This window comes from Heteronotia binoei, chromosome 7 (assembly GCF_032191835.1).
Source record: "Heteronotia binoei isolate CCM8104 ecotype False Entrance Well chromosome 7, APGP_CSIRO_Hbin_v1, whole genome shotgun sequence".
NCBI classification, from domain to species: Eukaryota; Metazoa; Chordata; class Lepidosauria; order Squamata; family Gekkonidae; genus Heteronotia; species Heteronotia binoei.
Window position 1 is genome coordinate 37963805 of NC_083229.1, and position 14847 is coordinate 37978651.

The window sequence follows — 14847 nt, forward strand, 5'->3', positions numbered from 1 at the left end:
TCCTGCTTCTCCTCTCCTGCCTGTAGCAGTGGCAGCTCCCACTTCTCACCCAGGACCTGACTTACTGGTGGCAGCTTCCACTTCTGCCCACAGCATCCTCTCCTCTGCCTGAGGACTACTTGATGGCAGTGGATGTTGCCAGACCAAGAAAATTCAGAGAAAGGTGCAATCCAGGCAATATTGCCATGTCAGCAATTTAGGAATCAATTGCACCTTTAAGACCAACTTAGTTTTATTCAGAACGTAAGCTTTTGTGTGCATGCACACTTCTTCAGTGTACAGTTAGCAGAGATACATATAGCTGGTGGGGTTTGCAATGCCAAGTGGTACAAAGTTAAAAACCAATAGCAATAGCAGAATAGTAAAATTAACAAATTCAGAAAACCTTTGTTCTGGGTTGTCAGAATGTGAGAATGCCTGTTAATTATTCTGTTGCTAATAAACCTTGGTCTTCTTTCTTTCCCAGAAGTTTTTCCTGTCCAACTAATTTACCTTTTAACATGTAACATAAATATACACATCATTCTAGTTTGCCATTAGGAAAAAATAGTGGAAGATGGGTTTAGTATATGTAATGAGATAAACAACCAATATCCCTTGTTTGAGTATGTTAATACAAAAGCATTATTCTGATACACTATCCTAAAAGAGAAATACATTGGAATACTGTGGATATATTGCCATACTTGGTGAAAGTGGGTTTAGCATATGTAATGAGATAAAAAAACAAAACAACACCTCTGTTCAGTCCTGGGGAGGTGTTTGTTCCAAGTTTCATAATAATTTGTAATTCAGCAATTTCTCTCTCCATTCTGTTCTTGACGTTCCTTTGCAGTACAACAGCTACTTTGAGGTCACCCATTGAATGCTTTGGAAGGTTGAAGTGTTCCCCCACAGGTTTTTCAGTTCTGTAATTCCTGATGTCAGATTTGTGTCCATTTATCCTTTGGCGGAGGGTTTGTCCTGTTTGCCCTATGTAAAGAATTGAAGGGCATTGTTGGCATTTAATGGCATATATAATGTTGGAAGGTGAGCAAGTGAATGAACCTGAGATGGTGTAGTTAATGCTGTTAGGTCCAGTGATTGTGTTGTCTGGGTGTATGTGGCAGCAAAGTTGGCACTTGGGTTTATTGCAAGTTCTGGTAACAGTGTCCATGCTCAGATGAGATGTTGTATTGTTGTGGGTGAGGAGTTGTTTGAGATTAAGGGGCTGTCTGTGTGCAAGGCACACAGCATTAACTACACCGTCTCAAGATTAACTACACCGTTACCAGCGTTTCTAAACCACCTACTCATTTTGTTCTAAACAACTTTGATTATCTTCACAATAAGCAAAGACGAGTCCATAATTTGCATTTTGCTACATTTTAAATGATTTCCTCCCCTTTCTGTCTAGAGAGGGCAGCAGTATGGAGGTGCAAGTAGACATTGAATCGAAGCCATCGAAATTCAGACACCACAGTGGAAGCAGCAGTGTTGAGGATGGCAGTGCTCCGTGCCGTAGTAATGCCGGTTGTTCATCGACCTGCTTGTCGGAAAACAAGTCTAGCTCCACCAAGTGGTGCAAAGATGCAACAGCAGGGAAAAAATGTAAAGGTAAACTAAGAAAAAAAGGTAGCATGAAGATAAATGAGACCCGAGAGGACATGGATGCTCAGTTATTGGAACAGCAAAGCACAAACTCCAGTGAATTTGACTCTCCCTCTCTCAGTGACAGTATCCCGTCTGTAGCTGATTCCCACTCCAGTCACTTTTCAGAGTTTAGTTGCTCTGACATGGAGAGTATGAAAACCTCATGTAGCCATGGCTCCAGTGATTACCATACTCGCTTTACTACAGTTAGCATTCTCCCAGAGGTAGAAAATGACCGCTTAGAAAACTCTCCACACCAAAGTGGCAATTCTTTGCTCTTTCCAGTTACTCCAAACTCGGAAGTTCCACAGTTGAGTTACATTGCTGAAGAATGTGTTTATAATGGGACCTCCAGCAGTGTGGACATGGGTACTAGTGAAACATTGAAAGAAACAAACAACAACCATTCACAGCATCCTGTGGAGTTAAACACTGCAATTCAGACTGAGATTTAAGCCTGTTAAATGCTGCAGAAGCTTATGTACCACTAATGAGCCTTTGTCTGATAGCTGGCTGGGTAATTTTTCAAGTGGCCAGCAGAAGCAAGGCTTCAATGCAATTTACATTTTATATGTCTCTATAAAGATAGAATGTTTTCTATGGAACTCTGTTTCAGAACTATGTGAAGTGACATGAAGGTTTTAACAAGTGCATTACAATGAAACTTTGTGGATCTTTTGTATTCTTGCCATAACTTTGCTTGAAGATCTGTGGTAGTGTACTTGGGGGGAGGAGATGAAGGGTCACTACCATTTATCAAACAAGTTGCTATTTCGTAGAATCTTCATGTAAAACTTCTGCCAGTGAACTTGTAGGTGCACAGCTGTAATTTAACATTGTGCTACAGAGAACAGAACATACCTGAAGGAGTTGCAGTAACCATGCCAAATAAATTTTAGTAATAATTTTGCCTTCTACCTGGGGAAAGATGTAATTATTATTTGCATTGGAATGAACCAGCTTTCTGGAGTGGAATGTAATCTGTTAATGCTGAGGCACATTCTTTGAGCAAGGTTATGGCATTTATTATAACTTTAAATACAAAAAAAATGGTACTTGATATATGGTAGGTAGCAAGGTGACGTCTCCTTTTCAAGAGAGCAGGGGAAATGAATTATATTTGCAACTGACAGCAGCAGGTAAGGTAATTATATGCTGTATAAAGTTTTTGTAAAATTTAAATCATTTAATTTGTAATCATTGTAGAGAAGCTGATACAGTCACCTTTTACTAGGGGACATCAGTTATGCTGTTTAATTCTTGGTGCCTTTGGAGGAGACTGGGGTCTTAAACGCCTGGTCTGTTGATGATTTCACTGTATGGTTTTCCAGAATGTCCTTTTTTTGCCACCTCTTTGGAATCTGAAGGAAAACTACAGAAAATCAACCGACTATGGTAGATTTAATGGGTATCATAATACTGAAGTATTAGCCTACCAAAGACTCACTCAGGCTTTTAGTCGATAACTTTTCTCACATCCCTTTGGGAGTCACATGCACAGAAATAAAGCACAGTGCAGAGCTTGCACAAACACAGCTGATGGGCTTCAAAAAATCACTGGCTTTGGGGTGGGGCGGTGTCTCCCTCCTCTTGCTTATGGAAAATGTTCAGCTGAATGAAGCTAGCTCAGGCACCTGCACTGTTAGATGTCAGCTATACAATTCATAATGAAGCGTGCCCCCTCTCCCTCTTTCTGTGTGAGAGAGAGGTGGATCTTCGCATAACAGTCTCCAATATTGTTTGTGTTACTCGTATGTATAGCCATAATGGTGCTACTGAAAAGTTTTTGATTTTGTGAGAAGAATGCCGCTGTGAGCTGCAGTTCTTTTTCCCCTCACCAGTTTCTTCAATCTGCTTATAACACTAGTGCCAGAGATGTTATTTGGTAACGCTTATGATATTTGTATATTTGCTGTTCCATTTTGCTCAAAGATGAGTGTAAACTGCATACCTGAAATAAATGTCTGAGTACTACTTGAGTTGTGCTTTGTCTATTAAAGAAAGAGGCCTTTATTGATGGTACAAGTAATTCTCAAGAGGCTCTAAATTATCCTGGAGTGTGCTGGGCTCATCCCTCCCATCGAGCTTATCTGCATCCATCTGATTAGTCTGAATGAAAAACCTTTTCAGAAGATGATACTTGAAAGCAGCATGTGTTAACTGTTATTAAATTCTTATTTATTATTCCTCCCTTTTTCTGCCAGATTAACCTCCTATGAGGTTGGTTCCATTAAGTAAAAATATCCTAATTTCAGTGCTGATTATTGAAAAGAACACACACTCAAGGTATTCTAAGTGGGGTATTGCTTGTGAAAACAAAAATTCTAGAGTGGAGATGATCCTGAGTAATGGGACGGGAAGGTACTTGGAGTAGATTCAGAGTACACGTCACACAGTGCATAATTTAAATAAGAAATTTGCTGCCACACCTCGCACTGAGGACTACTGGTGTGGATCCCCTTTTGAATGGACTTTATACAAGTTCATGAAGGATATGCCTATCCATGGCTATTTAGCCATGCTTAGATAACTTCCAGAGAAAACCTATCACATGCCGAGGTGCTGCTGGGGAGGGTTGTTGCCTTCTTGTAGACAGCAAGGAAACAGCTGTTGGCCCTGTTGCCAGTAAGATCCGTGACCAGATGGATCTTCTGGTCTGATTTAAGCAGGGCTTTTCCTGTAAACCGCCTACTATATCAGTTCCATGGATCACGATAGTGGGGGAAAGGACCTTTCCATGAGCTTTGTAGAGCATAGATGTCAACTTTATTGTGAAAGTCCTTGACTTTGTTTGCTCACTCGTAACTTTATGTGACTACAGGTCTACAGCTAAGACAGAAGCAGCTACCGCAGCAGAAAACTGATAAGCGCTCTTCGTACTCCATACCCAACTAAGTGCAAGTAGTCGTGGATTTGCCTTTGAAGTGCCCTATGCATGAGTCTCTTTCTGGCAATGATGAAAGCTTGGCATTTCCCTCACTTGCGTTTCAAAATTACACCATTAAAATTGCAGTTATGGAAATATTGTTCAGAAATGGTAGAAAAGTGTCATCTGGGATTCATTTGCACTATCCTTTCAAACGTTACAGCTTCCTTATAATCCCTGATTGAGTGGCCCACGTTGACGCTTTCCCTTCTTCATGTTCTAGAATCTGTGCACTTTAATGAAAACACAGCTGCATGGCTAGGATAGTCAACCCAAGGAGTAGATTTGTGTGTCCTCTTGAGAAAGCAGCATCATTGTGAAAATCAGACCTACAGTCAGATCTAAATGTAGTGGAGTACCTAAACAAAATGCTGTCCTCTGGGGTTCAAATTTGTTTGCTGAACTAAAATGTTGTACAAGTATGTGTTTTTTTTATTTTTATCTGTGCAGTCCTGCAAAGAATGGTATAGCAACTGGTGCTAAACAGACTAATAACATTAGTTTTCTGCTCAAAATCAATTGGGAAATTCTTATTGATGCAGAACACCACAGCTTGACTATTATTGGGCGCTAAATGGAGCATGCATATTACTCCCAGACGACAGTCACTCCACTGGCTGCCCATCAGTTTACCAGGATCAATTTAAGGTATTGGCTATCACATACAAAGCCCCTTATGGCTCTGGACCCTCACATCTGCAAGATCACCTCTCCCTCTGTGCTCCATCATGAGAGCTTTGCTCATCTGAGCAAGGCATTCTATAGGTGCCAACCTGTGGTCTCCTCCTGTTCCTGGTGGAACAGCCTACCTGAGGGGATCATGAAGGCTCCCACTCTCCTGGCTTTCTGCAAACTATGCAAAACTGAAGTATTCAAAAGGGCTTTTTAATGTAGTTAATATTTTAGTTGCACTGTGGTAAATGATTCATAGAATTACTTAGATAAATTGTTAAGGACTGTGGTCTGCACGACTGTTTAGATTGCCAAAACTGTTTCCTATGGTGTACTTTTTGCATTATGTGTCATATTAACATCTATGCTTTGCTTTTGTTTAGATTTTTGATTGCTTCTACAACCGTAGTCCTCGTTTATTGAATGTTCTAGCTTGTTGATTGTATTGACTAATCTGCTTTGAGTCCAAGTGAGAAAGGCAGACTATAAATAACATCAATAAAATAAAAATAAAATAAAGCAAGGTGCAGTCGAGGACACTTGAATTATCCTGTACCTCAGATATAAATAGTATTTAGATATTTGTACTGTTTTTCTCCCCAGTGGCAACATAAAGTGGTTTACAATGTTGTTGTTAGTTTTCTTCTTGCAAAAAACTTGTGAGGGAAGCTGGGCTGCAAAAGAGTAACTAACCCCAAGGCCACCCAATGATATCAAAGAATGGAGATTTGATTGACCATCTCCCAGATCCTAGAACAATACTAACCACCAGACCTTTTTTTTGAATAGGAACACAGTTCCAGCTGGCTGTGTCAGGTGTGGCCTAATATGCAAATGAGTTCCTGCTGGGCTTTTCTACAAAAAAGCCCAGCTTACCACTAAGTATCAAGCAGCTGTTTCCAAGTTTTTCTCTAATGTTACAAGACCAAGATGCTTATTTTTGATTTAAAAAGCAGCTAAACTGCTTAATTATTCATGAAGTTTTTATAGTGAAAGAGCTCATGTTGGAGAACTGGACTTCACACTAACTTATTGTAACCTCAGACATCTGCTAAGCAACAACAGTTGAGCCTCTGGTGTAGCATCCTCATGCATATAGTCTCCTGGTGGTCCTGTTAAAACTTCATTTTCTGACATTATGCCATCGAAGTGACCTAAACCTTTGTAAACCCACATTCTGCCTGGGCAGCTGGCTCTTCACACTGCTAATTTCATATTACTAGTTCTATTGCCTTATCTATTTGATGTTCTATAACATCGTTTTCTCTTCTCTGCACTCTGTAATCCACCCTGAATCTAAGTGAGAAAAGTAGGCATCAATAAGTTATAGATCACTGGTTAGAAGATACTGTGCAAAACACAACTTTGTACATTCTCCATTTGTGGGTAGGTTTTATACCCTGCTACTAAATTTTGTTTTAAGCTATAAGAAAATATAAATTCATGCAAAGCTGCTCAATTACTTAGACTGTGGTAAATTTGTTTAAATAATACACTGCCTCATATCTTTTGTGTACTGCAAGCTGAGTCCTTCACAGAATCTCCTTAATGTGTTTAAAGTTCAAAGGGAATACCATGCCCAAGCAGCTTTGCACTTACACAGATGCTGCTTCATATGCTACAGAGCCACAAGGGAAACATCAGAGCATCTCATCATCATGACTCATAACAAAAGAGTCACACAGCTACATGGGAAACAGAACGTCTTCTTTCCAAAAACTACTACTCCCATGAAGCAGTGTAATAACACAGTTTGAGAATATTTTCTGATCTGAACAGCATGCTTGTTTTCTGTATTTACAAACAAAGCTCATGTAGGCATGATGGGTAAAGAATATAATTGGAAAGCACCACAGCCCAGCAACTTCTTGGTCAAGTAAAATAAGACTGTAGGGCAGGGCTTTTCTTTGAGCAGGAACACACTAGGATGTAGTTCCAGCTAGCTTGGTGTTGGGGTGTGGCCTAATATGCAAATATGTTCCTGCTGGGCTTTTTCTACCAAAAAAGCCCTGCTGTAGGGGGTAGTAAACTATAGCTCCAATGAGGCTGTGGGAAAATGCACATATGCAAATAGATCCCAGTCCACCTATTTAGGAAAGTAATGAGACAGGCTGACTCCTCACAACACTAACTGAGAAATATTACATTTTTGTTAACAATGTGGCAAGTAGACACAGAGCTAATGGTAGCACTGGATTGATAGAAGCTACAGGAAGCAACATGATATGCAATAAAGACATTCTACATGATCAAACGTGAACAGCTTAGGCACAGGCAAACAGTTTATCAAATGTTCAACATCAGTGATCACAACCGATCAATTAGCAGGTGTCAGAGCATCCCAAAATGAGTTCATTTAATACAGTGAGAAATAAATATGGAACTGACCAAACAAATGATTAGGCGACAAACCAAAAGGTTTGATGCACATAATATGCCAAATATCTTTATTTTTAAATAGGAAAAGAACTACAAGTAGGTAAGCTCTTTACCTAAACAGAACATAAAATTTTTAAAATTCTTACCTTTGTTAAAGGAAAAATAGCCACTGATAAATTATACCACCTTCAAAATAGTGCAAGTACCTGAGCGACCCCTCCATAATAAAATGTGGTATGCACACTAATAATAAATTACTATTTTCCAGTTTATTTAAAAATGTTCTATTGCTTCAAAACATTTAACACCATAGCTTGTTCTGCTTCTCAACTCTGCTGTTCATAAGAATTGCACAGGAAGCAGAAAAGGGTCTTTGCACAGCCAGACAAGTAAAACATCGTTCACACAGCTGGCTGTAACATGGGTTGAATTATCCCTTGTTACAGCTCCTCCCCCCGCCCCCCCCCAAAGGCTGATGTAGCCATACATATTCAGACCTCTCAAACACAAAACGGCATATGTTTCAGTTAGCAGCACTGATACAGGATAAGAATAAAATAATTAGTGTTGTCCTCTAAAGACAACATAGCAGTGCACTCAACAGGAGCTGGATGGGAGTGCCTACACAATGCACTGGTGGCAGATGGGAAAAAGGGTGGTTTCATCTGTGCTGCAGCTAGATACACAGAGTAGTCATTTTATCTGTCAAGAAACAAAAAGCAAAAGCCTGTGTGCATAATGCCCTGGGAATGGCTTTCCATAGAAGTCCCAGGAAAATAAAAGCAGCACAGAATGCCCATTCATGCCAATGGGGCTTGTATGAGAGATTCCCACCCCCCCAGAACACTAAAACAGAACTAAAAATGGTTTCTGAAAAGCAACTTTAGAGTGTTGTTCAGAATAGCAAGAACAAAGCAATACGGCCAAAAAATATATTAACAAATGGGTGGCCACATATAGCCTCCTGAATACACTTCAATGTAGTTGAAAATATTCTGAAGATCAATATAGGTATAGGAGCTACATTGCTAGGGGTTGTTTGCTTCATTAGGAATGGTTTCATCTCTTGCACCTTCATGGTTCACATGCCCCTTGCCTCATATTAGGGTCTCATCGATTCAATCCATTTTTTGTCACTGAATGAACAGCCCATAAATATTTTTTTAAACAATGCATGTGTACTCTGTAGGATAAAAATATATGTTACCATAGGATGGAAGAGCATATTTTCAATGTGCATGAACAGTTAAAAAATAAACATAAAATTGCAGCATACGCAAAAGTCCAAGTGAAACTGACCATACCTCATGCAGATCTGCATAGTTTATATGCCCATCCAACAGGCATCAAGGGAATGCATGCAAGAGGCAGTTCCAAAACAAAGTTGTTTTAAAGTTCAAAGTCTCTTTTAAGGCTTTCCAGATCATGTAAAGAAAATTGTTCATTTTGCTCTTTGGAAAGAGATTCAAACAGCTGCTGAACAGGTTCCATTGCATTCTTACTAAGAAGTTTCAGCACCAGCTGAAAAGAAAAAAACATTTTTGTGACATCAGTATTTATAACCAGCATTTTCTAAACATCCAGAGACTACTAGTGTTAGCAAGCATTTTATTAACTCACTATTGGTACATTTTCACAAAGACATTAAACGGAAGAAATAGTTGCTCACCTTAAACCTTTCAGCTTTGCTCAGGTAGAGAAGGTATTGATAAACCAGCCCAGGATCTTGACAAAATGCATCAGATTGCAGAGCTTGGATAAATAACAGGAAATTGTCGCCATCAAGTTTGTTGCTAAGCAGCACTGGCAAATCTTTTGGTACAATAACTGTTAAGAGCTCTGCACACACAGTGATGTCTTTATTGGCATTCACAGCATTTATCATCTGGCCAAACTCATAGGCATTTGATGGCTTAGAAATTACCAGCTTTTCTGGGGTTTTCAGTGGCACTGAAGTTTCAAGCACTCCTTTTGACCTTTGGTTGTTAATTGCAGTGTTCTCTGAAGTACAAGTCTGAGTTTCTTCTTCTTCACACTCATTCACCTTAATAAGGAACAACCACAAACTTATTTCCAGCAATATGTATGCAACACAAAGCATTTCATAACTGACAGAATTTCTTCTACACAAGCCCCAGTGAAATTAATGTGAGCTGTTCAAGAACACAGTAGGAAATACTACACTGATTTAATACCTCATCACAACAAGCTAATATTTACAGTCTCTGGGGAAAGATCTTCCCCAGTCCCCCCCCTCAGATTTTCATTTTATTCTCTTTTGGGCCTTCCTAAATTTATTGTCTGTAGCTCCCTTCACACATACAGCCAGCAGCAGGAAACTTCTGAGTGATGCACTCCAGTAGTGCATAGTAAACAACATGATGACATAGAAGGGCCAAATGCATGCAACTGACATGCACTAAAAGAGAGGGGCCAAGCAACCAGGAAAGACTCATTCCATCAAACCCACCCATGAGGTCATGCACAGCCAAGCATCACACTATACGGAAGCTATTTGTTACTTGGCAATGTATGAGCAATGATTTATCATCTGGCACACTCAAGAAATCGGAAAAATAGCAAAAACAAAGTCAACTTCACTAATATAAATGAATAGAGGCTGTGCCTAAACCTGATGACAACTATCTGTGTTCGGAAACCAAGTTGGCCTGTACAAGCAGCTTGGAGCAGAAGCACAAAAAGATGCCACAGGGGACAGGAAGAAGCCCTCACATTGAGCAATAACTTATGAACTTGCAACTGATCTAATTCCTGTGTAGGCATTATTTTCAGCTCCCATTCTGTCCAACAGCTGATCAGGAATTCTGCTTTCAGTTTCCATAGCTTGCCAATAACCTGCAGACTACTAACAGGTCCAAAAAATATTCTGCTGAACTCTCTTCTCTGGACCAAGTCCAGAGACTCTATTTTCACATTCCAGCAATAGTTTCTATACTTAGATGTGTGTGGACCTAGCCTGGCCTACACAATTTTTATGTGTGTGTGTGTAAACATCCACCCACAGGAAGGTCTTAAGTTATTCCAGGGTTTTCTTCCCTTTGGGCTATTCGGATTGTCTCCCTGCCATGAAACAACTTGAGATGTTTCCATAGGCTGGAGTACATATGTGGAGATTCTAGCCGATTCCCTCTTCTCACTGCAGCCCTCCATGCCACCCAGCATCAGAGTTCCAGAGTGTAATCCAACATTTCCAGAAAAAAGACCCACTTATCAGTTCATAAGAGAGAGAGAGAGAGAGATAGCCACAATCTATATCTTAATGTATATCTTAATGGAACACCAAATCAGAAGCTCTAAAATATGATCAACCAACATGCAGGCTATTGAGATTCACAGCTCTGCACTGATTTGTCCAAAATGGACCCCTGAATTCCCAGATCAACAACCCCCAGGTCTTGCAACTTGAAAGCTCAAGTAACTTGTCAAACAGCATTTGGGGCCTATTATCCCAATTTAGAGTACTTTTTAAAATGTTCATGCAGTGCTCTGAAGCTCAAACTGTTCAGGCCCCTGCAGTTTTAATACAAAACAAAACCAAGGAATACCTCTTGGATTTCAATTTTTTTCCTTTGCTTTTGCTGGCTGCTGTCTGTACCATCACCTTTCAATTTAAGCAATTGGGTTGTCTCCTGTAGCTCCTTCTTTGCTTCATCAATACTTGGATCTTTTAGAAGAATTTTATTTAGATCATCAATGCTAGCTTTGTAGTTCTGAAAGTTAGAAAAGTATTGATCATCAAAATTGAATGAGTATGAAATCTCACTATCTTCATAAACACACACAGAACTGTGTGATGGCAGGACTTTAGTGGGAAGAACTGGAATTGAGATGACTTCTTTATGCAGACTGATAGACACAGAGCTTGTGATATGATCCTGCAAGGAAATTACTACATTCCTAGGAATCCATCAGAGTAGCGAGAGATGGAACTCGCTTCTGACTGTCAGGAATTGGTAGCAAAACACCACCTATTGGGTCCCCTCTACAAAGCTCCTGAAATCCTATAAATATATAGTACTCAGCCCAGTTCCCAGAGAAACATGGAAGGTGGTTTATTGAGCATCCTGATAGTAAACCCCCAGGAATGCTGCAGTATGAAAAGTAAAGCACAATAAAGGCTGGAGCAATTGTTTACACAAAGACAGGAAGATTCAGCAGGGATACAGCGTGGAATACAGATTTTTATTCCATATGTTTTTTATTCCTCCAGTTCTTTTTATGCCTGACAGTAAGAACGTGGTAAAGGCAGCATAAATTCTGAATGATATTTTATGTTTGCCTAAAGTGGGAGGCATATTCTGTATCTTATACTGAACCTGACTCCATGCAGACTGATAGACACAGAGAATGGGGCCAGGTTCAGGTGGGGAATATTCTCGTGCAACTCCTTGGGTTTGGATGCAAATGCACCCCTCACCCCCCCCCCCAAAAAAATAACACTGTCTTCACTTGTGCACAGAATATAATGGAGCATTCCTTTACACGATGGCTGTGGGGAGGGTGGAGGAGCAGGAGCTGCCCCTGCCACCTAAGCCGGATGGACAAGAAAGAAAGAAAGAGAGCTGGAGCCACTGTCTCATGTGTCAAGCAGGCAAAAGGGGCAACCGGAGCCGTTCCTGCTGCTGCCTATGCTAGAGAGGTGGACAGCTAGGAGGAGGGGAAAGCAAGAGTTGCTGGGAAAGCCACCACCTTATGTGCCAGGGAGAGAGGCAGGTGGATGGAGAAGAAGGGGAGCTAGAATCGTTTCCCCCCCCCCCAATCCCTGCCATTGCCACATGAGACAGGGAAGCACTGATGGTAGCTCTGTTGTGAGTGGGCTGGCTGTTGAGTGGGTGACCCAGTCAGGTATATGAGACAAAAAAGATGGAATCCCCCTGCATGATCTTATACAGATTGCATGATATTTATTCCCAGGGTCAACTGCAGATGTCTTATATTGCCTAGATAATGTGAGGATGCATTCTTTATCATCTTGTATTGCACTACTAAGGGCAGGCATGGAATCTGCACAGCTCACTCTGATTTATCCAGGCAATATGAAGGCCCAATTTCTTTCTCCTTCCCTCCTTCCCACAAGACTGTGGCTTTATTCACCTTCAGTGCCTACACTACAATAGCCAAATCAGACTGGCTAAACTGCATTGCGATATCTAACTCACTACATGATGCCTGACTTGCTAGAATCATGCAATCAGTAAAATGATAAAATAGTACCATAGCAGAAGAAAGGGGGAAAATGTATGCGTGTTTTTTTGTAGGGGGCACTCATTTTTTCAGGCAATAAGTCAGATTGGCCCTGCGTGAAATCTCAGAAACAACATTCACAAGAAAATACTGAAGATATTGTCCAAATTAGCCTAGTTCCAGTTATTCTTTCACATTACTGCCAAATATCACAAGAAAAGGAGTCCTGGGGTAAAGAGTAGCATGACAGAGGTATTTCCCCAATAACAGCTTCCTCATCAGGGCCTCCTCTCTGGGACAGTAGTGGTTGCCATAACTCCCACTTTCTTTGCTACTTGGCATGGCTTTAGTTGGCCTCAACGCCAGTCTTCTGCTGCTGGACAAACTCTTCAAAGGCAGTCAATCAATCTCCTAGTTACTGTTTTCTTCTATTACTCTATCCCCTTTTCTTCCAGCCTCTGTGACTCTTCCAAACCTTCTATAGGTGTCACAAGGTCTGTTAACCACTTCTGGCATTGCTGCTCAGTGACATCTTTTTTTGACTACCATTCAGAGTGACTTCCTTGCCATATGGAGTATGAGGCAGGGCTGTAACTTCCCCTCTTAGCCCTGATAGCAACCAACTACCCCACTTAGTTTGTATCCAAGTCCCATACTGGGTGTCTCCAAACCAGCAATAACTTTCAAGCCCCATTTATTTCTTTAAGTAATAGGAATATAAACCTGTCACTAATGGTAAGGGTAGTCCCCTGTGCAAGTACCAGTCATTTCCAACTCTGGGGTGACATCGCATCACAACATTTTCACGGTAGACATTTTACAGGGTGGTTTGCCATTGCCTTCCCCAGTCATCTGCACTTTACCCCCAGCAAGCTGGGTACTCATTTTACCAACCTTGAAAGGATGGAAGGTTGAGTCAACCTTGAGTTGGCTACCTGAACCCAGCTTCTGCTGGGATTAAACTCAGGTCATGAGCAGAGCTTGGACTGCAGTCCAAGCTCTGCTCACCACTCTGCACCATGGAGCACTAAATTGCAGCTAAGGTTTATAATGATTAGGGGGTTTTTTTATACTGCTCTTACATTCCATGCCATGTATTACTGCTATTAAACTGAACACCTGTAAATTAATGACAACTTTGCTCTTGTCCTTCCTTACCTGTAGTCCTTTGTATGCTAGAGCTCTCCTATACAACGCTTTTATATTGGAGTCATCCATACGAAGAACATAATCACAGTCCTTTCTAGCCTCTTCATATTTAGATAGCTTCAAGTAACAGAGGGCTCTAATACAAAATAGTTAAAAACAGAACTGCATAAAAACACACTGAAACACAGGATCCCAGGGAAGACTCTCATATTATAGTTTTCTGCATACTTAGCTGCCCTGAGCCTGCTTTGGCAGGGAGGGTGGGATATAAATTGAAATAAATACTAGTTTGACCCTATTTGGAATCTAATACAGGGATCAATCAGCCTTAATGTTCATCAGAATGTGGGGGAAACCAACACTGGCATAGATCTTTGCTACAAAATATTCATTTTTTCACACTTTCCTAAGAACCTTTGTAAGCTCTTGCTTACAATCATAGTCTTGTAATAGATAATCTACTTTCTACAAAAATCAAAGGCAGAATCTTACCGGGTTTTTTAAATGAAGCTGGCTAGCATGCAAAGCAGGCATTGTTATAGATCCCGACTTACCTGTTAGTGTAGATGGTACATTCCTTAGGATTTAATTCCATACACTCATTGTACTTTCTCAATGCTTCTTCATATTTACCCATCTTCACAAATTCATTCCCTTTATTCTTAAGAGTTTTGAACATCTCCTCTGTTTTTTCACCTGTTTCACAAAAAGGACAGAAAAGATTCACTAACCACAACTTTGGCCAGAGAAGAAATTATTGTACTGCTTCTGTAGCACTGACAAAGCAACAATGAAATTCATGGAGTAGCTGTCTTTTCATTCTTCAGGGAATCTCTCTTTACAAGGTCGTTTTTTCAACAGTACAATCTATAGTGTGAACTGTA

The 14847-nt window shown here is 40.5% G+C and overlaps 2 protein-coding genes across 3 annotated transcripts in view; one reads left to right on the forward strand and one right to left on the reverse strand.

Annotated features, from left to right (window-relative positions):
- Nucleotides 1-3606, forward strand: part of RNF19A (ring finger protein 19A, RBR E3 ubiquitin protein ligase) — a 59332-nt gene extending 55726 nt beyond the window's left edge. For both annotated transcript variants that reach the window (XM_060243431.1, XM_060243432.1), the window contains exon 11: nucleotides 1397-3606. In XM_060243431.1, coding sequence (XP_060099414.1) covers nucleotides 1397-2087 — 691 coding nt within the window. In that variant the 3' untranslated portion in view covers nucleotides 2088-3606. The remainder of the gene's footprint in view (nucleotides 1-1396) is intronic.
- A 4043-nt stretch (nucleotides 3607-7649) lies between these two features.
- The window catches only part of SPAG1 (sperm associated antigen 1), a 51140-nt gene continuing 43942 nt past the window's right edge, over nucleotides 7650-14847 (reverse strand). The window contains exons 15-19 of the mRNA XM_060243433.1: nucleotides 14518-14659; nucleotides 13973-14099; nucleotides 11176-11340; nucleotides 9279-9653; nucleotides 7650-9130 (exon numbers count right to left, since the gene is read on the reverse strand). Coding sequence (XP_060099416.1) covers nucleotides 8999-9130; nucleotides 9279-9653; nucleotides 11176-11340; nucleotides 13973-14099; nucleotides 14518-14659 — 941 coding nt within the window. The 3' untranslated portion in view covers nucleotides 7650-8998. The remainder of the gene's footprint in view (nucleotides 9131-9278; nucleotides 9654-11175; nucleotides 11341-13972; nucleotides 14100-14517; nucleotides 14660-14847) is intronic.